Source organism: Daphnia magna, unplaced genomic scaffold (assembly GCF_020631705.1).
Source record: "Daphnia magna isolate NIES unplaced genomic scaffold, ASM2063170v1.1 Dm_contigs170, whole genome shotgun sequence".
In the NCBI taxonomy this organism is placed as follows: domain Eukaryota; kingdom Metazoa; phylum Arthropoda; class Branchiopoda; order Diplostraca; family Daphniidae; genus Daphnia; species Daphnia magna.
The window spans coordinates 100,590-122,727 of NW_025533150.1; the positions used below are offsets into that span (position 1 = coordinate 100,590).

A 22,138-nucleotide genomic window follows, 5' to 3' on the forward strand; every position below is an offset into this window, starting at 1 on the left:
GGATTGGCCACGTATCTGGAAGGAGACTGCAGCCCTTCCAACTAACATCAGAGAGACCATGTTCCTGTTCAACCAGCAACTTCTCCCTACCAGGACCAGATGCCATCGGTTGGACCCCACCAAGGATGCAACATGCCCATTCTGCAATGAAGACCCCGAAACCGATGAGCATCTGATGTACCAGGGTCCTGAACGCCTCATCGTTTGGAGCTGGTTGGAAGGAACTATGCGTCAGATGGGCTGCAGTTCGTCAAAGGAAGATTTGATACGTGGCTATTTTGGACCAATAGGAAATCTCCAGTTTTCTTTCACTCTACTGGCTGCTTACCTCTTCATCACCTGGAAGGAAAGAAGTCACCTTCGCATCCCACGTCAAGAAGAAGTAGAGAGCCTATGGAAAGCCCTTCGTCAACCTAGATCCCTATGTCCTACCTAATCTTTACCATAAATTTTAGTATATTTTGTTTATTTTTGTTTATGTTGTATTTCCTTTTCCCAACATCAATGGCCTTTGTATATTTTTGTTAATATTTTCTGTTACCAAGTCTTCTGCTACCAATTCTTCTGCTTTGTTTACTTTTGTTTTGTTTTATTTTACGGTATTATCCCACCTCAAAACACATTGCATTTGTTTGTTTTTGTTTTGTTTATTATTAGAGTCCCCAACATTGCCACATTTTCGTCTACATCCCTTTTGCTAACATCTGCATCCGGCGACCAAAATTTTTTTTTTTTTTTTGCTTCGTTTGTTTTAATGCCCCAATTAGCTGATAACAAAAGATAATAAAAGAGAATTTTACAAGAAAAAAAAAAGAAGGCTGGTGGTTCGTTCCCACCCAGGGGCGTAGCATAGGAGTTTTTACATATTCTTTTTTATCCTTAGAGACTCCTTATGATTGGTTAAGAATCATCTGTATCTTTTCCGTATACATCGTTGCCTAGTCATCAGTGGTGTACAACCTTGATAACTCTACAGTTAAACAGATTATGGTTATCTTTATTAGTTATGCTACTTTGCACTCCTTTCATTGATGATGAGTAAACTTGGGACGCGTAAAATAGCAAATTAAAGAAATTTTGAATCGTCAAAACAACAAAACTACTCTAAAAACAACATGTGTACTTCATTTTCGGGAGCCTTCTGGTGGTAATCAGCTAGTTATAAGCCTTGTGCGGGACCATATGGAAAATTCACAATGTGACATAGCGCACTTGACATGGTCTAACCCACCTCCTTTCCATATGTGGAGGCAGCTGTTTCATGTCTTGCTGGAAATCAAACGTATGAATCACACACAAAAAAAAATTTATTTAAGTTGTTATTTTTCTTTAGGACTCCACCGTTCCTTTGACAGAAGAAATACTCAATGGATTGTTGGGATCGTTTCTGTTTGCGTTAACCATTAGCATGTGCCTGGCTAGCTCAGTCGGTAGAGCATGAGACTCTTCACCTCAGGGTCGTGGGTTCGAGCCCCACGGTGGGCGTTCAATTCCATGTGGTCTTAATTGAAACTTCGTTTCAATCAATTCGTATAATTCAGTTCCCATAGTGTAGTGGTTATCACGTCGGCCTAACACGCTGAAGGTCAAGTGTGCTAGTGGCTTGGTTTCTGAGTCCTTCACAAGATGGCCTAACACGGCAGAACACCACCTACCAAACAGGTTTCGTTCAGGAAAAACGCACAGAGTTTAAGCCGTGTTAACAAAATAATTGGACATCAACTACTGAAAACATATTATTCATTTATTTCTTTCACATGAACTATGGGAGTTTCTACTCTTGGTACAGATCACCAGATTTTAGTTGCGCCTGCTAACAAATTAAGTTGTTTATTCATTTAGGTAGTAAAGAGTTTACGGTATCATAGGATTGTTTCTCGATCGAATGTGTTTAATATACATTCATGCCTCGATAGCGCAGTAGGCAGCGCGCGAGTCTCATAATCTCGAGGTCGTGAGTTCGAACCTCACTCGGGGCAGTATTAAGTAAACTAATTAAATTTTTTCCACTCACAGTCAATCTCTGTAAGAGCTGGTTGGTTTCTAAATGCTGCATGTAAAACAAGAAATACCACGGTACGATAATAAAGGTTCTACCGAGATTTGAACTCAAATTATCAGAGTCAGAGTCTGAAGTGTTAACCATTACACCATAGAACCACTGCTAACGAATGATCAAACACCATAGAATCACTTAAAACAAATGAGGCTTTCTTAATTGAATGCAGCAATCAATGTATTCTCAAGGATGTACACTTGACTATGACAAACATCTTTGGCATCGAAATTGACCTCTAGTTTAAGTTTCCCGACGAAGATTGGATTCGAATCCAGGCGTGCAATGCACAATGGATTAGCAGTCCATCACCTTAACCACTCGGTCACCTCGTCTGATTACTTCCACCACGTTGAGGTATTGAAACCTAATGCGTTAGCGGATGATTTCAATATCATACAAACTTAACAAAAACACCGATAATGAGAACTGGCTTGAAAGAAAACTCTTCAAATTACGCCCGATGAGGGAATTAAACCCTCGACCTCAGGATTAAAAGTCCCGCGCTCTGCCAACTGAGCTAACCGGGCTACGTAATACATGCCTATGTTATTCAATACATTAACACCACGTAGTTTCTTTGATCATGCGACGACAAATTATGAAACCCACATATTTTCAAATAAGTCTTACATTACCTTGATCCAAAATCACGGTATCCATGTCTCGAAAAATGAAGAAGCCGACAAATTTTCCAATTTTTTTTATCTTGGTCGAAAATAAGGGTGTCCATGTCACGCAAAATGAGGAAACCTTCAAACAAACCAAAAACAAAAAATCTTACATTGCTTTGATTCCAAATAACGGTCATCGTAGCAAACCAGCAAAGATGAAAACAGCGTTTGCTTCTCGGCTCACGGTCACATTGTTGTTTTCCGTCTGCTATTGTGACATTCTGGATACGCCATCTACCGGTAGAATGTCAAGTGCGCTAGTGGCTTGGTTTCTGAGTCCTTCACAAGATGGCCTAACACGGCAGAACACCACCTACCTAACAGGTTTCGTTCAGGGAAAACGCACAGAGTTTAAGCCGTGTTAACAAAATAATTGGACATCAAATACTGAAAGCATATTATTCATTTATTTCTTTCACATGAACTATGGGAGTTTCTACTCTTGGTACAGATCACCAGATTTTAGTTGCGCGTGCTAACAAATTAAGTTGTTTATTCATTTAGGTAGTAAAGAGTTTACGGTATCATAGGATTGGTTCTCGATCGAATGTGTTGAATATACATACATGCCTCGATAGCGCAGTAGGCAGCGAGCGAGTCTCATAAACTCGAGGTCGTGAGTTCGAATCTAACTCGGGGCAGTGTTAAGTAAAGTAACTAAATTTTTTCCACTAACAGTCAATCTCTGTAAGAGCTGGTTGGTTTCTTAATGCTGCATGTAAAACAAGAAATACCACGGTACGATAATAAAGGTTCTACCGAGATTTGAACTCAGATTGTCATAGTCAGAGTCTGATGTGCTAACCATTACACCATAGAACCACTGCTAACAAATGATCAAACACCATAGAATCACTTATAACAAATGAGGCTTTCTTAATTGAATGCAGCAATCAATGTTTTCTCAAAGATGTACACTTGACTATGACAAACATCTTTGGCATCGAAATTGACCTCTAGTTTAAGTTTCCCGACGAAGATGGGATTCGAACCCACGCGTGCAATGCACAATGGATTAGCAGTCCATCACCTTAACCACTCGGTCACCTCGTCTGATTACTTCCACCACGTTGAGGTATTGAGCCCTAATGCGTTAGCGGATGATTTCAATATCATACAAACTTAACGAAAACACCGGTAATGAGAACTCGCTGGAAAGAAAACTCTTCAAATTACGCCCGATGAGGGAATTGAACCCTCGACCTCAGGATTAAAAGTCCCGCGCTCTACCAATTGAGCTAACCGGGGTACGTAATACATGCCTATGTTATTCAATACATTAACACCACGTAGTTTCTTTGATCATGCGACGACAAATTATGAAACCCACATATTTTCAAATAAGTCTTACATTACCTTGATCCAAAATCACGGTATCCATGTCTCGAAAAATGAAGAAGCCGACAAATTTTCAAATTTTTTTTATCTTGGTCGAAAATAAGGGTGTCCATGTCACGCAAAATGAGGAAACCTTCAAACAAACCAAAAACAAAAAATCTTACATTGCTTTGATTCCAAATAACGGTCATCGTAGCAAACCAGCAAAGATGAAAACAGCGTTTTTTTAATTCGTTTTTAGGTGCCACTGGCCATGGCTAGTTGCCACTGGTTACAGTTTACGGGCCGCCATAGTAGGGGCCCTTACACACCGTGAGCAGTGTAAATGTTGTAGTGTGTATATTTTTGTGTGGAAGAGAGCGATGGAAGTACCATCATTTCGTTAGGAAGAGGTGTGAACTGTCCGTGTAGTGGTGCGTGCCCGGATGTGAGAGCAACTATGCTCACCAGGAAAGTTGAACTCGGATCACGAAGTGCCCCGATCACCAAGTGACGCCTTATCCAACTCACCCATCCGCCCCCCATGAAAACAGCGTTTGGTTCTCGGCTCACGGTCACATTGTTGTTTTCCGTCTGCTATTGTGACATTCTGGATACGCCATCTACCGGTAGAATGTCAAGTGCGCTAGTGGCTTGGTTTCTGAGTCCTTCACAAGATGGCCTAACACGGCAGAACACCACCTACCTAACAGGTTTCGTTCAGGGAAAACGCACAGAGTTTAAGCCGTGTTAACAAAATAATTGGACATCAAATACTGAAAGCATATTATTCATTTATTTCTTTCACATGAACTATGGGAGCTGGTGGTTTTCCATTCTTCCTGTCCCTTTTCACTCGGCAAATTTTCAAATCTTTAATCCACCCCGAGGCTATTGAGAGAACTTTAACTGTTTATTGGTTGGGGCCACATCTCAAGAACCTCCTTCCACAAATCACCCAGCCTAGGTTTAATGCAACACATTCATCGCATCCATACTTCACTACCTCACTTTCAACCATCACCGATCTACTTAAAGCTGGCATCTTCACATCGTAAACTGTATCGAATCACCGCGCCACCTACAATCACCTGATCGCTAACATAGGGCAACCAGGGAGAACAGAGATTGCGAAACCGGACCTTGACTGGGCTTCCATCTGGCGTTGGGTGGCCAAAATCAAAGTGAAAAACGCCGAAGTGGTCTGGGATTTTAACCATAACCAGCTTCCCACCAAAATGCGTCTCAATAGTCTCAATCTTTCAAACAACGACCAATGCCCTCTATGCAATGCTGGCCAAGAAACTGACGACCATCTAATGTTACTTTGTAAAGAGAAAGTTGACATCAGTTTATGGCTTCGTATTCAATTGACAAAACTCGGATGTCTAAAACCATTGAAATCAGCAATCAATGGAGACGTTGGAAATGGGCCCAATAAAAAGAAAATACTGGCCCTCATCCAATCCTACATAATCACCGTCTGGACTGGCCGCAGCCAAAACTTCACCCCAGCAATAAACGAAATACAGTCTCTCTGGTCACGCCTCCTTCATTCAAAAAACTCTCGACAGACGTCACCTTCTAAACCCTAAATATTCCTACAAAACTTTCTCCACAGATACCTTCTTTCCTTCATACAACAAGTTTCTCCCATCATAATTATTATCTCTTGGAACCCCCCCATCCCTCCAGATGTCATATTGTTAATCTTCATCTCCACCAAAATCATTTGTCCTCCTTCAATTCCGCCTCGAAATGTAATTAATTCGCTGTAATTTTCCTCCTTTGCCACAACATGCAACTTATGTCACAAATGCCACAAATGCCCCAACGTATCTGTAAAACAATTTAAATCTTACCTGTGACAATAAATCGTTTAAATATTAAAAAAAAAAATCCGGAAGGCTGGTGGTTCGATCCCACCCAGGGGCGTAGCATAGGAGTTTTTACATATTCTTTTTATCCTTAGAGACTCCTTATGATAGGTTAAGAATCATCTGTATCTTTTCCGTATACATCGTTGCCTAGTCATCAGTGGTGTACAACCATGATAACTCTACAGTTAAACAGATTATGGTTATCTTTATTAGTTATGCTACTTTGCACTCCTTTCATTGATGATGAGTAAACTTGGGACGCGTAAAATAGCAAATTAAAGGAATTTTGAATCGTCAAAACAACAAAACTACTCTAAAAACAACATGTGTACTTCATTTTCGGGAGCCTTCTGGTGGTAATCAGCTAGTTATAAGCCTTGTGCGGGACCATATGGAAAATTCACCCGACTCCCCACTTGGCGTGCCCTTTGGTTACTACTCAGACACGCAGATTGCAGTGAAATTGATAAACTTCAAAAACCGACTGTTCTCACCCAGGATCGAACTGAGGACCTTCAGCGTGTGAGGCCGACGTGATAACCGCTACACTATGAGAACACGAATTTTACAATAGGATCCTTTTTATAAAAGGGTTTTACAACCGAATCTAAGTTAACAATATAAATAACCACATCAGAACTGTATGCAGAGGATATCTTGTTCCCACCCAGGATCGAACTGAGGACCTTCAGCGTGTTAGGCCGACGTGATAACCACTACACTATGGGAACTGAATAACACGCATTGATTGAAACCAAGTTTCGATTAAGACCACATGGAATTGAACGCCCAACGTGGGGCTCGAACCCACGACCCTGAGATTAAGAGTCTCATGCTCTACCGACTGAGCTAGCCAGGCACATGTTAATGGTTAACGCAAACAGAAACGATCCCAACAATCCATTGAGTATTTCTTCTGTCAAAGGAACGGTGGAGTCCTAAAGAAAAATAACAACTTAAATAAATTTTTTTTTGTGTGTGATTCATACGTTTGATTTCCAGCAAGACATGAAACAGCTGCCTCCACATATGGAAAGGAGGTGGGTTAGACCATGATGTATATCGGGAGTAGTAACGGCTGCAGAATCAGTAGAGCTACGCGTGTTAAGCTCCAGAGATGGCGTTTGCGGCTGGTTAATTGGAATTTCTGAAGAGAGGGAATGAGAGAAAGAAAGCAAAGATTCAAGGGTTAAGGTAATGAAAGTAAACGTTTCCGAACTAGCCCTTCCTCTTTATCACACGTGTCCATAAGGTAGATCACGTGATACAAACTTTACCCTAAATTTCTCCAACGATGAATTGTAAACGAATATTTCCCAAATGAGCATTGGATTCGTCTCAGTGATACGAATAAAATGTAAATTATTTGATTCGATAAAACCTAAAATATTTGTTAGTTTGGAACTTACCAGCCGCGACGCCATCTCTGGAGCAGAACGAGTGTAGCTCAATTTCTTCCGTGAGAAGAGTACTTCCATTTCTACTCCTGGTAAACTTGATGGTGGTACCGAAGGAAAAAATATTTAAAAACTTCAGCGCCATCTGACGTCTGGAAGAAGCCGTCTGTTTCCGGTTTTATTTACTAAACATTTGTATCCTGTCACTGACAGTAGCAGCATAAACTAGATAAATGGTGCCCAATTGTTGTTTCTGGGATTACCAAAAGGGTTGGAGAATGAACACATTACGTTTCTCTCAGTCGTAAAGAAGCACAAAGTTTCCGTCTCCCCCAATTAATTCAGATGCCTTTGTGGCGCAATTGGCTAGCGCGTTCGGCTCTTAACAGACGTGTCTAACTGATCTCCCAAGAGTGACAACTTGCGGTGAGTCAAAAAAACTGTTTTGTTCCTTTTTTTTTCTCTCTCTCTCTTCTGGTTGTATTGTATCTTGTAATTCGTTTGTTTCCCTTGTTTGTTTGTTAAGGCGCCATTTTGGTATTGGCCCTTTTTTTTTTCCTTTTTGCCTTTTTCTTTCCTCTTTGCCCCTTTGTTGTGGGTAAAATGGGAACGGAATCCCCAGACGTCTGGCCACGTACTGCCGAAATCTCTTTTGGTAATACTGAAGTGACCAGGCATGAATTCTACGAATGTTTCGAGCATGATAGTAATGAATCTGACAGCATCATTGATGCTGTTTCTCGCCTACCAGGGCGAGCCTTTTGCGTTTTCCGAAATGGGTTCAAGACCGTCAAAGACCATATTGAATTCTTGAATAAATTTAGTGCAAAAGAATCTGTAGTCATTAGTGGCAAGGAGGTCCGAATTAGAGTTAGAGATAGGTCAGTTAACCTCGTACGCGTTAGAATTCAACATTTCAAATTCGATGATGACCTTAGCCTGCTAAACAAGAGATTGCGCGAGTTTGGAGTGATTTCTCGGGTGTTTTGGGACACGTATCAGGATAGGTCGCTTCCAAGGTGGAACGGGATAAAGACTGGAGTTGTCAATGTGGATATGGAAATCCACAAGGGCATCCCATCTTTTATAACCTTTGGAAGCTACAAGGATCCACTAATGGTGTCTTATGCAGGACAAATGCACACATGCCGCATGTGTGATTCTCCCACCCATGTCTTAGCTAATTGCCCCAAGCAACCCCGTAGTTTAACCACCCCAGCACCATTTTAAAAGGCTCAATGGGAGCACGTAGCTATAGTAGTGTACTAACAAATCGTGGGACAGTTAAAATTGTTAGGAAGCCCCAGGAGACAGGGCCGACTGGTGGCGGGAAAATGCCAATTGCTCCAACTGTTGACGCTGATTCATTTCCCGAGTTAGCCCAGAGGTCAACGATGTCGACTGTAGTCGTTTTTGATAAAGCTCCGGAGGATCCAATTTCGAAACCCGATGAAGCTGAGTCTCTTTCTGACACCGATTCTGACGCTGAAGACACTAGCTGTGTGGATTCGTCTGTGGCGTCTTATTCGGTAAGGAAAAAGAAAATGAAAGAGACGAGGGAATTCCGCGACCAACAAAAACAATAAAAAAAAAGGAGTCGTACTGCCTCTTCCCATTCCCTCGTCGAGGAAGCCGAGGAAATATAAACCGGTGTAGCTCGTTTGGATGAACTCGGATCTCCGACTCGAGAGGTTTCAGTTTCGATACCGGGTGTGGACACCAATTCTTTTCCCACCCTTTCGGGGGGGGGACGATGTGCCACTCGATACAATTGCACCTGGAGTACCATCTATTCCATCCATGATAGATCAGATGGATAAAGATGTGGAAGAAGAGATGGATGCAACCGAGCTGTGTTCGGTTTCAAACCCTAGGGAAGACATTTCCTTTTCTGATTGGAGTATTCAGCCAGGCCCCAAATTGTTTGATTTGTGTGTTTGTTAACGTGTGTGGGGACCTTCCCCTCCCCCCTTTTGGCAGTTTGTTTACATTGTCTAGGGGACATTGGCTGCCAAGTGGCTCAATAGTGTAGATATTGATTTTGGGGTTCAATTCCCGAGATTGAGTATGCGTACAGTTCATGGTTTCGTGCGTAGTTTGAAGGTTGAGCCACACGATCTCTTAGGCCTAGTTGCTGTGCTAGATACGAGAAACCAGGTCGCTAGAATTACGTTTACATCAGAGGCATACACCTCAAGTTTTTTGTCCCAACACAGTGGTATCGTCAGGACCGAATTGGAGGGGAAAGAAGTTGGCGTAGTCATAAGGGATAGCAATATCCAAGAGAAATTTGTTCGAATTGCAGGGATTCCACAGAATCTAGACTTGGGAGTAGTTCAGACACGTCTAAAGAACTTTGGGAATGTAATTGAAGCTCGGTGGGTACGCTATCGGGTGGCAGAGGATGAAGTTTTATACCCTGTCCTTGCCACTTGGATGATCGTACGAATGACGGTGACGAAAAACATTCCGTCATACATTACAATTGGCAGTTATCGTGCCATGGTAAAGTATGACGGACAAAAGCCTACTTGCAGACTTTGTGACGATGAGACCCACTTTAGCTACAACTGCCCGACATTAAAACGAAACCAGGAACCCACCATTGTCCAAAAACCTGTTCCCAAAATGACTAAAAAGACAGAGACCATTAAACAGAATCCCGTAGTAATTCCCTTAGCTAAACATTCCTTGGTTTCCAAGGTACCTTTGGAGGGTGAATTGCAAGATTCACCCTCAGGAGGGACTCAAAATTTGGAAACTGAAACCATGGAATGTAGCACTCTTACCAGTTCCTTGACTGTACCTTCTGAAGACAACCCTTCGAAACCAATTATGAAATCCCAAATGACAGCCCCTGACACAGAGACACAAGACCAAGAACCAATGACAATTATAATGGAATCGATGGAACCCGACATGGGGGAAATTGAGACCATGGGACCTGACAAAACAAAGGACCCCCTGAGAATTCCCACGGTACCACGAAACAAACGCTTCAAACCTACTTTGACGGCCCAGAATTCTAAACCTTCCTCAGGCATTCACCGACTCATAAAAACCTAACAAATGACTTCAAGAATAAAAATCGCTTCTATCAACATTGGAGGTATTAGGTCAGTCGAGCGACGTCAAATTCTTTTAAATTTCTGCAGGGACGGTAATCTAGATATCGTTGGACTTCAAGAGGTAGCCTTTCATTCTTGTCCAATTATTGAAAGCTGTTACCACTTGCTAGCAAATGTCGGTCCCAACAAAAACGGAACAGCCATTCTCATTAAGCATGGTCTGGAATATTCTCGATTGCTTCTTGAACCTGATGGAAGGCTTATCTCTATCGACGTAAAATGTTTTACGTTTATTAATATTTATGCCCCGTCAGGTAAACAGGCTAAGAACGAGAGAAACACTTTTCTTCGACAAACCGTTCCTGCCTACTCAGTTACCACTCGACTGCCCTTCGTGTTGATGGGCGATTTTACTGCGTTGACGACATCCAAGATAGGGCAAATACCCAGTCTCTCCCTATCCCCAGTAGTGTCGTTAGCTATGCTTTAAAGGAGATGGTTACTGGTCTCGATCTGGTAGACATCTGGAAAAAGCTAAATCATAGTGAACCAGGTCACACTTTCCATTACCATTCGGGTTCTTCTAGGCTTGATAGGATTTATGCTAGTCGATCTTTTGCAGATAAATTTTTAAATATTTCTTTGCAGTCTTTATCGATTAGTGACCATCAGTCAGTTCAAACAACACTTACTTGCAATCTCGATCTCCCGAATCGTAGCAGATCCTCTGCCGGGTTGTGGAAACTAAATACTTTGATATTGTCAGAAGAAGGTTATCAGAAATATGTAACTAATTTATTCAGGAATCTGCTAATCATCCTCTTAGGGAAAGCAATGTAGCAAATTGGTGGGAGAGTGTCCTGAAACCAGGTATCAAGCGCATTTCGGTAGATTATTCTAGGCAAAGAGCAAGACTGATAAGAGAAACTAAGTTTTCTATCAGTCTTGCATTCAGGAGTTGGCCGAAGCAGACACCTTTGATTGGGTTGCCTTTCACCAGTTGAGGAAATTCTCGAAGTCTTGGGAGGAGAGCACACTTAAAGGGTATGGGATTCGTTCCCGCTGCTTCGAGGGCCCAGAGGTAGAAGAAGCAAGTATTTTTCATGTAAATAGAGCCAGAATTAACTACCGTAAGTGTCGCATTGATAAAATTATTGCCTCTAATGGCACTTGCTTATCGACCAAAGAGGACATTTCAGCAGAGATTGTTTCACATTTTACAAAAATTTTTAAAAATCAACCTCCTCCTGACACACTGGCAGAGACTGAGTTCCTTAGGGAGTAAGAGATTGCTTTAAGCCAACCCCAAACCTAACGGCACCGATTTCGCTTCTTGAGATTAGAGCTGCCCTAATAGCAATGAAGTCAAACAAGTCTCCTGGCACCGATGGCATTCCTTACGAGTTTTACGTAGAATTTTGGGACGTGATCGCCCCCATTTCTTGGATATGTTTAATCATATCCTAGAAAGGGAATCTCTGGCGTCTTCGCAGGGCCAAGCGGCGATCAGGCTAATTCCCAAGTCTTCAGGACTTTTGTGGAATTTCTAATTTTCGGCCAATTTCTCTTTTGAATTGTGACTACAAAGTCATGGCATCTGTCTTAGCGAGACGATTGAGGCAGACACTGTCATCTACCATAGGGCCTAATCAAAAAGGTGGGGTACCTGGTAGATTGATTTTTGATAACTTAAGTCTTTATAGAGATGTCATTCAATTCGTTGATGACCGGGGATGTCATGACTCTTCCAACTTTTCGATTCGGGGTATGGGCGCTGCCATTGTTGGAGTTGACTTTGAAAAGGCCTACGACCTGGTTAACAGGGAAGTCCTCTGGAGGATTCTGGATGTTATGGGTTACCCCACCACTTTCGTCCGTTGGTTACAGACTATGTATTCTGTAACAGGAATGTCAATCCTCAACGGATCGGAGGTGGCTGGGGTGATTAGTGATATTCAGTCGATTCGCCAGGGATGCCCCCTATCTGTCCATCTCTTTGTTCTATACATTGAGCCTTTGCTTGTGCGTTTATCTCGAGTTCTCAAGGGTATATCATTGTTTAATGAAAAACTCACTGTCAGAGCCTTTGTTGATGACGTCACCATTTTCGTTTCTTGTGACGAAGATTTTACCAGGGCAGGACAAATCCTTGATATGTTCTGTCAGTGGACAAAGGCAAGGATGAATAAGGAGAAAACAAAAGCCCAGGGACTCGGGACTTGGAGCTCTAGATCAATTTGGCCTCTTGAGTGGCTTGTGTCAGCGCCAAAATTGTCCCTGTTAGGAATTAAATTTTCCCATTCCATAGTAGAGACAGCTAGTAGGGTTTGGAATGATTTATTTAGCTCTTTAAATGGTATTCTGCGAGAGAATGCCAGTCGACGGTTTAATATTTACCAGAGGGTAATGTTCCTTAAGTCGAAGGTTCTCTCCGGAACTGTGTACTTTGCACAGGTATTACCTTGTAATAAAAAAATGGCTGACCAGATTTCGAAGGCTGTCATGAAATTTCTATGGATGGGGAAAGTAGAAAGGCCGAAAAAAACCGTAATTTTCCGTACTGTCAAAGAGGGGGGACTGGGAATGGTCAACACACACCTCTTTTACCGTTCCCTTTTCCTCTGCCCCTTGTACAAAGTCCTGACAGGGCCCAGCAGTCCAGAAAGCTCTCTACTTCGTTATTGGATGTCCTTTCCTCTCCGAACCTTATTGCCACTCTACAAGGACAACACCACACCTGTAGCAGTCATGAAGAGACCCTATTACCTTCAGGAACCCCTGCATCAAATCAAGCAACTTTTCGCATCTTCCATTCTGGTGCAGGGGAATCCAATGGTTCATCGAAAAACCTACAACCATTGGATCCTGGAGGAAACGACAATGGGAAAGCTGGAGATCCTGAGGCCTAATCTGGATTGGCCACGTATCTGGAAGGAGACTGCAGCCCTTCCAACTAACATAAGAGAGACCATGTTCCTGTTCAACCAGCAACTTCTCCCTACCAGGACCAGATGCAATCGGTTGGACCCCACCAAGGATGCAACATGCCCATTCTGCAATGAAGACCCCGAAACCGATGAGCATCTGATGTACCAGTGTCCTGAACGCCTCATCGTTTGGAGCTGGTTGGAAGGAACTATGCGTCAGATGGGCTGCAGTTCGTCAAAGGAAGATTTGATACGTGGCTATTTTGGACCAATAGGAAATCTCCAGTTTTCTTTCACTCTTCTGGCTGCTTACCTCTTCATCACCTGGAAGGAAAGAAGTCACCTTCGCATCCCACGTCAAGAAGAAGTAGAGAGCCTATGGAAAGCCCTTCGTCAACCTAGATCCCTATGTCCTACCTAATCTTTACCATAAATTTTAGTATATTTTGTTTATTTTTGTTTATTTTGTATTTCCTTTTCCCAACATCAATGGCCTTTGTATATTTTTGTTAATATTTTCTGTTACCAAGTCTTCTGCTACCAATTCTTCTGCTTTGTTTACTTTTGTTTTGTTTTATTTTACGGTATTATCCCACCTCAAAACACATTGCATTTGTTTGTTTTTGTTTTGTTTATTATTAGAGTCCCCAACATTGCCACATTTTCGTCTACATCCCTTTTGCTAACATCTGCATCCGGTGACCAAAATTTTTTTTTTTTTTTGCTTCGTTTGTTTTAATGCCCCAATTAGCTGATAACAAAAGATAATAAAAGAGAATTTTAAAAAAAAAAAAGAAGGCTGGTGGTTCGTTCCCACCCAGGGGCGTAGCATAGGAGTTTTTACATATTCTTTTTATCCTTAGAGACTCCTTATGATAGGTTAAGAATCATCTGTATCTTTTCCGTATACATCGTTGCCTAGTCATCAGTGGTGTACAACCATGATAACTCTACAGTTAAACAGATTATGGTTATCTTTATTAGTTATGCTACTTTGCACTCCTTTCATTGATGATGAGTAAACTTGGGACGCGTAAAATAGCAAATTAAAGGAATTTTGAATCGTCAAAACAACAAAACTACTCTAAAAACAACATGTGTACTTCATTTTCGGGAGCCTTCTGGTGGTAATCAGCTAGTTATAAGCCTTGTGCGGGACCATATGGAAAATTCACAATGTGACATAGCGCACTTGACATGGTCTAACCCACCTCCTTTCCATATGTGGAGGCAGCTTTTTCATGTCTTGCTGGAAATCAAACGTATGAATCACACACAAAAAAAATTTATTTAAGTTATTTTTCTTTAAGTTATTTTTCTTTAGGACTCCACCGTTCCTTTGACAGAAGAAATACTCAATGGATTGTTGGGATCGTTTCTGTTTGCGTTAACCATTAACTTGTGCCTGGCTAGCTCAGTCGGTAGAGCATGAGACTCTTAACCTCAGGGTCGTGGGTTCGAGCCCCACGTTGGGCGTTCAATTCCATGTGGTCTTAATCGAAACTTGGTTTCAATCAATTCGTATAATTTAGTTCCCATAGTGTAGTGGTTATCACGTCGGCCTAACACGCTGAAGGTCAAGTGCGCTAGTGGCTTGGTTTCTGAGTCCTTTACAAGATGGCCTAACACGGCAGAACACCACCTACCTAACAGGTTTCGTTCAGGGAAAACGCAAAGAGTTTAAGCCGTGTTAACAAAATAATTGGACATCAAATACTGAAAGCATATTATTCATTTATTTCTTTCACATGAACTATGGGAGTTTCTACTCTTGGTACAGATCACCAGATTTTAGTTGCGCGTGCTAACAAATTAAGTTGTTTATTCATTTAGGTAGTAAAGAGTTTACGGTATCATAGGATTGTTTCTCTATCGAATGTGTTGAATATACATACATGCCTCGATAGCGCAGTAGGCAGCGCGCGAGTCTCATAATCTCGAGGTCATGAGTTCGAACCTCACTCGGGGCAGTATTAAGTAAACTAACTAAATTTTTTCCACTAACAGTCAATCTCTGTAAGAGCTGGTTGGTTTCTAAATGCTGCATGTAAAACAAGAAATACCACGGTACGATAATAAAGGTTCTACCGAGATTTGAACTCAGATTGTCAGAGTCAGAGTCTGAAGTGCTAACCATTACACCATAGAACCACTGCTAACAAATGATCAAACACCATAGAATCACTTATAACAAATTAGGCTTTCTTAATTGAATGCAGCAATCAATGTATTCTCAAGGATGTACACTTGACTATGACAAACATCTTTGGCATCGAAATTGACCTCTAGTTTAAGTTTCCCGACAAAGATGGAATTCAAACCCACGCGTGCAATGCACAGTGGATTAGCAGTCCATCACCTTAACCACTCGGTCACCTCGTCTGATTACTTCCACCACGTTGAGGTATTGAGCCCAAATGCGTTAGCGGATGATTTCAATATCATACAAACTTAACGAAAACACCGGTAATGAGAACTCGCTGGAAAGAAAACTCTTCAAATTACGCCCGATGAGGGAATTGAACCCTCGACCTCAGGATTAAAAGTCCCGCGCTCTACCAACTGAGCTAACCGGGCTACGTAATACATGCCTATGTTATTCAATACATTAACACCACGTAGTTTCTTTGATCATGCGACGACAAATTATGAAACCCACATATTTTCAAATAAGTCTTACATTACCTTGATCCAAAATCACGGTATCCATGTCTCGAAAAATGAAGAAGCCGACAAATTTTCCAATTTTTTTATCTTGGTCGAAAATAAGGGTGTCCATGTCACGCAAAATGAGGAAACCTTCAAACAAACCAAAAACAAAAAATCTTACATTGCTTTGATTCCAAATAACGGTCATCGTAGCAAACCAGCAAAGATGAAAACAGCGTTTGCTTCTCGGCTCACGGTCACATTGTTGTTTTCCGTCTGCTATTGTGACATTCTGGATACGCCATCTACCGGTAGAATGTCAAGTGCGCTAGTGGCTTGGTTTCTGAGTCCTTCACAAGATGGCCTAACACGGCAGAACACCAACTACCTAACAGGTTTCGTTCGGAGAAAACGCACAGAGTTTAAGCCGTGTTAACAAAATAATTGGACATCAAAATTCAGAAGAAGAAGAGGTAGAAGAAGAAAAGAAGAAGAAGAAGAAGAAGAAGAAGAAGAAGAAGAAGAAGAAGAAGAAGAAGAAGAAGAAGAAAAAAAAACCTTTCGTCTGCCCCAATAATTCAGATGCCTTTGTGGCGCAATTGGCTAGCGCGTTCGGCTATTAACAGACGTGTCTATCTGATCTCCCAAGAGTGACATCTTGCGGTGAGTCCAAAGAAACTGTTTTGTTTTGTTTTTTCTCTCTCTCTTCTGGTTTGTATTGTATCTTGTAATTCGTTTGTTTCCCTTGTTTGTTTGTTAAGGCGCCATTTTGGTATTGGCCTTTTTTTTTCTTTTTGCATTTTTCCCGCCGCTTTGCCCCTTTGTTGTGGGTAAAATGGGAACGGAATCCCCAGACGTCTGGCCACGTACTGCCAAAATCTCTTTTGGTAATACTGAAGTGACCAGGCATGAATTCTACGAATGTTTCGAGCATGATAGTAATGAATCTGACAGCATCTTTGATGCTGTTTCTCGTCTACCAGGGCGAGCCTTTTGCGTTTTCCGAATTGGGTTCAAGACCGTCAAAGACCATATTGAATTCTTGAATAAATTTAGTGCAAAAGAATCTGTAGTCATTAGTGGCAAGGAGGTCCGAATTCGAGTTAGAGATAGGTCAGTTAACCTCGTACGCGTTAGAATTCAACATTTCAAATTCGATGATGACCTTAGCCTGCTAAACAAGAGATTGCGCGAGTTTGGAGTGATTTCTCGGGTGTTTTGGGACACTTATCAGGATAGGTCGCTTCCAAGGTGGAACGGGATAAAGACTGGAGTTGTCAATGTGGATATGGAGATCCACAAGGGCATCCCATCTTTTATCACCTTTGGAAGCTACAAGGATCCACTAATGGTGTCTTATGCAGGACAAATGCACACATGCCGCATGTGTGATTCTCCCACCCATGTCTTAGCTAATTGCCCCAAGCAACCCCGTAGTTTAACCACCCCAGCACCATTTTAAAAGGCTCAATGGGAACACGTAGCTATGATAGTGTACTAACAAATCGTGGGACAGTTAAAATTTTTAGGAAGCCCCAGGAGACAGGGCCGACTGGTGGCGGGAAAATGCCAATTGCTCCAACTGTTGACGCTGATTCATTTCCCGAGTTAGCCCAGAGGTCAACGATGTCGACTGTAGTCGTTTTTTATAAAGCTCCGGAGGATCCAATTTCGAAACCCGATGAAGCTGAGTCTCTTTCTGACACCGATTCTGACGCTGAAGACACTAGCTGTGTGGATTCGTCTGTGGCGTCTTATTCGGTAAGGAAAAAGAAAATGAAAGAGACGAGGGAATTCCGCGACCAACAAAAACAATCAAAAAAAGGAGTCGTACTGCCTCTTCCCATTCCCTCGTCGAGGAAGCCGAGGAAATAGAAACCGGTGTAGCTCGTTTGGATGAACTCGGATCTCCGACTCGAGAGGTTTTAGTTTCGATACCGGGTGTGGAAACCAATTCTTTTCCCACCCTTTCGGGGGGGGACGATGTGCCACTCGATACAATTGCACCTGGAGTACCATCTATTCCATCCATGATAGATCAGATGGATAACGATGTGGAAGAAGAGATGGATGCAACCGAGCTGTGTTCGGTTTCAAACCCTGGGGAAGACATTTCCTTTTCTGATGGGAGTATTCAGCCAGGCCCCAAATTATTTGATTTGTGTGTTTGTTTACGTGTGTGGGGACCTTCCCCTCTTCCCTTTTGGCAGTTTGTTTACATTGTCTAGGGGACAATGGCTGCCAAGTGGCTCAATAGTGTAGATATTGATTTTGGGGTTCAATTCCCGAGATTGAGTATGCGTACAGTTCATGGTTTCGTGCGTAGTTTGAAGGTTGAGCCACAGGATCTCTTAGGCCTAGTTGCTGTGCTAGATACGAGAAACCAGGTCGCTAGAATTACGTTTACATCAGAGGCATACACCTCAAGTTTTTGTCCTAACACAGTGGTATCGTCAGGACCGAATTGGAGGGGAAAGAAGTTGGCGTAGTCATAAGGGATAGCAATATCCAAGAGAAATTTGTTCGAATTGCAGGGATTCCACAGAATCTAGACTTGGGAGTAGTTCAGACACGTCTAAAGAACTTTGGGAATGTAATTGAAGCTCGGTGGGAACGCTATCGGGTGGCAGAGGATGAAGTTTTATACCCTGTCCTTGCCACTTGGATGATCGTACGAATGACGGTGACGAAAAACATTCCGTCATACATTACAATTGGCAGTTATCGTGCCATGGTAAAGTATGACGGACAAAAGCCTACTTGCAGACTTTGTGACGATGAGACCCACTTTAGCTACAACTGCCCGACATTAAAACGAAACCAGGAACCCACCATTGTCCAAAAACCTGTTCCCAAAATGACTAAAAAGACAGAGACCATTAAACAGAATCCCGTAGTAATTCCCTTAGCTAAACATTCCTTGGTTTCCAAGGTACCTTTGGAGGGTGAATTGCAAGATTCACCCTCAGGAGGGACTCAAAATTTGGAAACTGAAACCATGGAATGTAGCACTCTTACCAGTTCCTTGACTGTACCTTCTGAAGACAACCCTTCGAAACCAATTATGAAATCCCAAATGACAGCCCCTGACACAGAGACACAAGACCAAGAACCAATGACAATTATAATGGAATCGATGGAACCCGACATGGGGGAAATTGAGACCATGGGACCTGACAAAACAAAGGACCCCCTGAGAATTCCCACGGTACCACGAAACAAACGCTTCAAACCTACTTTGACGGCCCAGAATTCTAAACCTTCCTCAGGCATTCACCGACTCATAAAAACCTAACAAATGACTTCAAGACTAAAAATCGCTTCTATCAACATTGGAGGTATTAGGTCAGTCGAGCGACGTCAAATTCTTTTAAATTTCTGCAGGGACGGTAATCTAGATATCGTTGGACTTCAAGAGGTAGCCTTTCATTCTTGTCCAATTATTGAAAGCTGTTACCACTTGCTAGCAAATGTCGGTCCCAACAAAAACGGAACAGCCCTTCTCATTAAGCATGGTCTGGAATATTCTCGATTGCTTCTTGAACCTGATGGAAGGCTTATCTCTATCGACGTAAAATGTTTTACGTTTATTAATATTGATGCCCCGTCAGGTAAACAGGCTAAGAACGAGAGAAACACTTTTCTTCGACAAACCGTTCCTGCCTACTCAGTTACCACTCGACTGCCCTTCGTGTTGATGGGCGATTTTACTGCGTTGACGACATCCAAGATAGGGCAAATACCCAGTCTCTCCCTATCCCCAGTAGTGTCGTTAGCTATGCTTTAAAGGAGATGGTTACTGGTCTCGATCTGGTAGACATCTGGAAAAAGCTAAATCATAGTGAACCAGGTCACACTTTCCATTACCATTCGGGTTCTTCTAGGCTTGATAGGATTTATGCTAGTCGATCTTTTGCAGATAAATTTTTAAATATTTCTTTGCAGTCTTTATCGATTAGTGACCATCAGTCAGTTCAAACAACACTTACTTGCAATCTCGATCTCCCGAATCGTAGCAGATCCTCTGCCGGGTTGTGGAAACTAAATACTTTGATATTGTCAGAAGAAGGTTATCAGAAATATGTAACTAATTTATTCAGGAATCTGCTAATCATCCTCTTAGGGAAAGCAATGTAGCAAATTGGTGGGAGAGTGTCCTGAAACCAGGTATCAAGCGCATTTCGGTAGATTATTCTAGGCAAAGAGCAAGACTGATAAGAGAAACTAAGTTTTCTATCAGTCTTGCATTCAGGAGTTGGCCGAAGCAGACACCTTTGATTGGGTTGCCTTTCACCAGTTGAGGAAATTCTCGAAGTCTTGGGAGGAGAGCACACTTAAAGGGTATGGGATTCGTTCCCGCTGCTTCGAGGGCCCAGAGGTAGAAGAAGCAAGTATTTTTCATGTAAATAGAGCCAGAATTAACTACCGTAAGTGTCGCATTGATGAAATTATTGCCTCTAATGGCACTTGCTTATCGACCAAAGAGGACATTTCAGCAGAGATTGTTTCACATTTTACAAAAATTTTTAAAAATCAACCTCCTCCTGACACACTGGCAGAGACTGAGTTCCTTAGGGAGTAAGAGATTGCTTTAAGCCAACCCCAAACCTAACGGCACCGATTTCGCTTCTTGAGATTAGAGCTGCTCTAATAGCATTGAAGTCAAACAAGTCTCCTGGCACCGATGGCATTCCTTACGAGTTTTACGTAGAATTTTGGGACGTGATCGCCCCCATTTCTTGGATATGTTTAATCATATCCTAGAAAGGGAATCTCTGGCGTCTTCGCAGGGCCAAGCGGCGATCAGGCTAATTCCCAAGTCTTCAGGACTTTTGTGGAATTTCTAATTTTCGGCCAATTTCTCTTTTGAATTGTGACTACAAAGTCATGGCATCTGTCTTAGCGAGACGATTGAGGCAGACACTGTCATCTACCATAGGGCCTAATCAAAAAGGTGGGGTACCTGGTAGATTGATTTTTGATAACTTAAGTCTTTATAGAGATGTCATTCAATTCGTTGATGACCGGGGATGTCATGACTCTTCCAACTTTTCGATTCGGGGTATGGGCGCTGCCATTGTTGGAGTTGACTTTGAAAAGGCCTACGACCTGGTTAACAGGGAAGTCCTCTGGAGGATTCTGGATGTTATGGGTTACCCCACCACTTTCGTCCGTTGGTTACAGACTATGTATTCTGTAACAGGAATGTCAATCCTCAACGGATCGGAGGTGGCTGGGGTGATTAGTGATATTCAGTCGATTCGCCAGGGATGCCCCCTATCTGTCCATCTCTTTGTTCTATACATTGAGCCTTTGCTTGTGCGTTTATCTCGAGTTCTCAAGGGTATATCATTGTTTAATGAAAAACTCACTGTCAGAGCCTTTGTTGATGACGTCACCATTTTCGTTTCTTGTGACGAAGATTTTACCAGGGCAGGACAAATCCTTGATATGTTCTGTCAGTGGACAAAGGCAAGGATGAATAAGGAGAAAACAAAAGCCCTGGGACTCGGGACTTGGAGCTCTAGATCAATTTGGCCTCTTGATTGGCTTGTGTCAGCGCCAAAATTGTCCCTGTTAGGAATTAAATTTTCCCATTCCATAGTAGAGACAGCTAGTAGGGTTTGGAATGATTTATTTAGCTCTTTAAATGGTATTCTGCGAGAGAATGCCAGTCGACGGTTTAATATTTACCAGAGGGTAATGTTCCTTAAGTCGAAGGTTCTCTCCGGAACTGTGTACTTTGCACAGGTATTACCTTGTAATAAAAAAATGGCTGACCAGATTTCGAAGGCTGTCATGAAATTTCTATGGATGGGGAAAGTAGAAAGGCCGAAAAAAACCGTAATTTTCCGTACTGTCAAAGAGGGGGGACTGGGAATGGTCAACACACACCTCTTTTACCGTTCCCTTTTCCTCTGCCCCTTGTACAAAGTCCTGACAGGGCCCAGCAGTCCAGAAAGCTCTCTACTTCGTTATTGGATGTCCTTTCCTCTCCGAACCTTATTGCCACTCTACAAGGACAACACCACACCTGTAGCAGTCATGAAGAGACCCTATTACCTTCAGGAACCCCTGCATCAAATCAAGCAACTTTTCGCATCTTCCATTCTGGTGCAGGGGAATCCAATGGTTCATCGAAAAACCTACAACCATTGGATCCTGGAGGA

General features: G+C 42.3%; 1 protein-coding gene, 6 non-coding genes and 2 pseudogenes across 7 annotated transcripts; 3 read left to right on the forward strand and 6 right to left on the reverse strand.

Moving 5' to 3' along the window:
• Positions 1–3,701: 3,701 nt before the first annotated feature.
• Trnas-gcu lies at positions 3,702–3,783 on the reverse strand. Its single transcript has one exon. It is a non-coding gene; the product is annotated as a tRNA-Ser (tRNA).
• Positions 3,784–6,412: 2,629 nt separating this feature from the next.
• Positions 6,413–6,485, reverse strand: Trnav-cac. Its single transcript has one exon. It is a non-coding gene; the product is annotated as a tRNA-Val (tRNA).
• A 100-nt stretch (positions 6,486–6,585) lies between these two features.
• On the reverse strand, positions 6,586–6,658 carry Trnav-aac. Its single transcript has one exon. It is a non-coding gene; the product is annotated as a tRNA-Val (tRNA).
• Positions 6,659–6,713: 55 nt separating this feature from the next.
• Positions 6,714–6,786, reverse strand: Trnak-cuu. Its single transcript has one exon. It is a non-coding gene; the product is annotated as a tRNA-Lys (tRNA).
• Positions 6,787–7,906: 1,120 nt separating this feature from the next.
• LOC123467293 lies at positions 7,907–9,144 on the forward strand (annotated as a pseudogene).
• A 190-nt stretch (positions 9,145–9,334) lies between these two features.
• Positions 9,335–10,390, forward strand: LOC123467287 (the record flags this gene model as incomplete). The annotated part of the gene is made up of 2 exons (XM_045167265.1): positions 9,335–9,462; positions 9,523–10,390. Coding segments are annotated over 2 exons (996 nt in total), but the record flags the coding sequence as incomplete, so codon positions are not given.
• Positions 10,391–15,398: 5,008 nt separating this feature from the next.
• On the reverse strand, positions 15,399–15,470 carry Trnaq-cug. Its single transcript has one exon. It is a non-coding gene; the product is annotated as a tRNA-Gln (tRNA).
• A 353-nt stretch (positions 15,471–15,823) lies between these two features.
• On the reverse strand, positions 15,824–15,896 carry Trnak-uuu. The gene has a single exon. It is a non-coding gene; the product is annotated as a tRNA-Lys (tRNA).
• A 907-nt stretch (positions 15,897–16,803) lies between these two features.
• LOC123467291 lies at positions 16,804–18,018 on the forward strand (annotated as a pseudogene).
• The last annotated feature ends 4,120 nt before the right edge of the window (positions 18,019–22,138 follow it).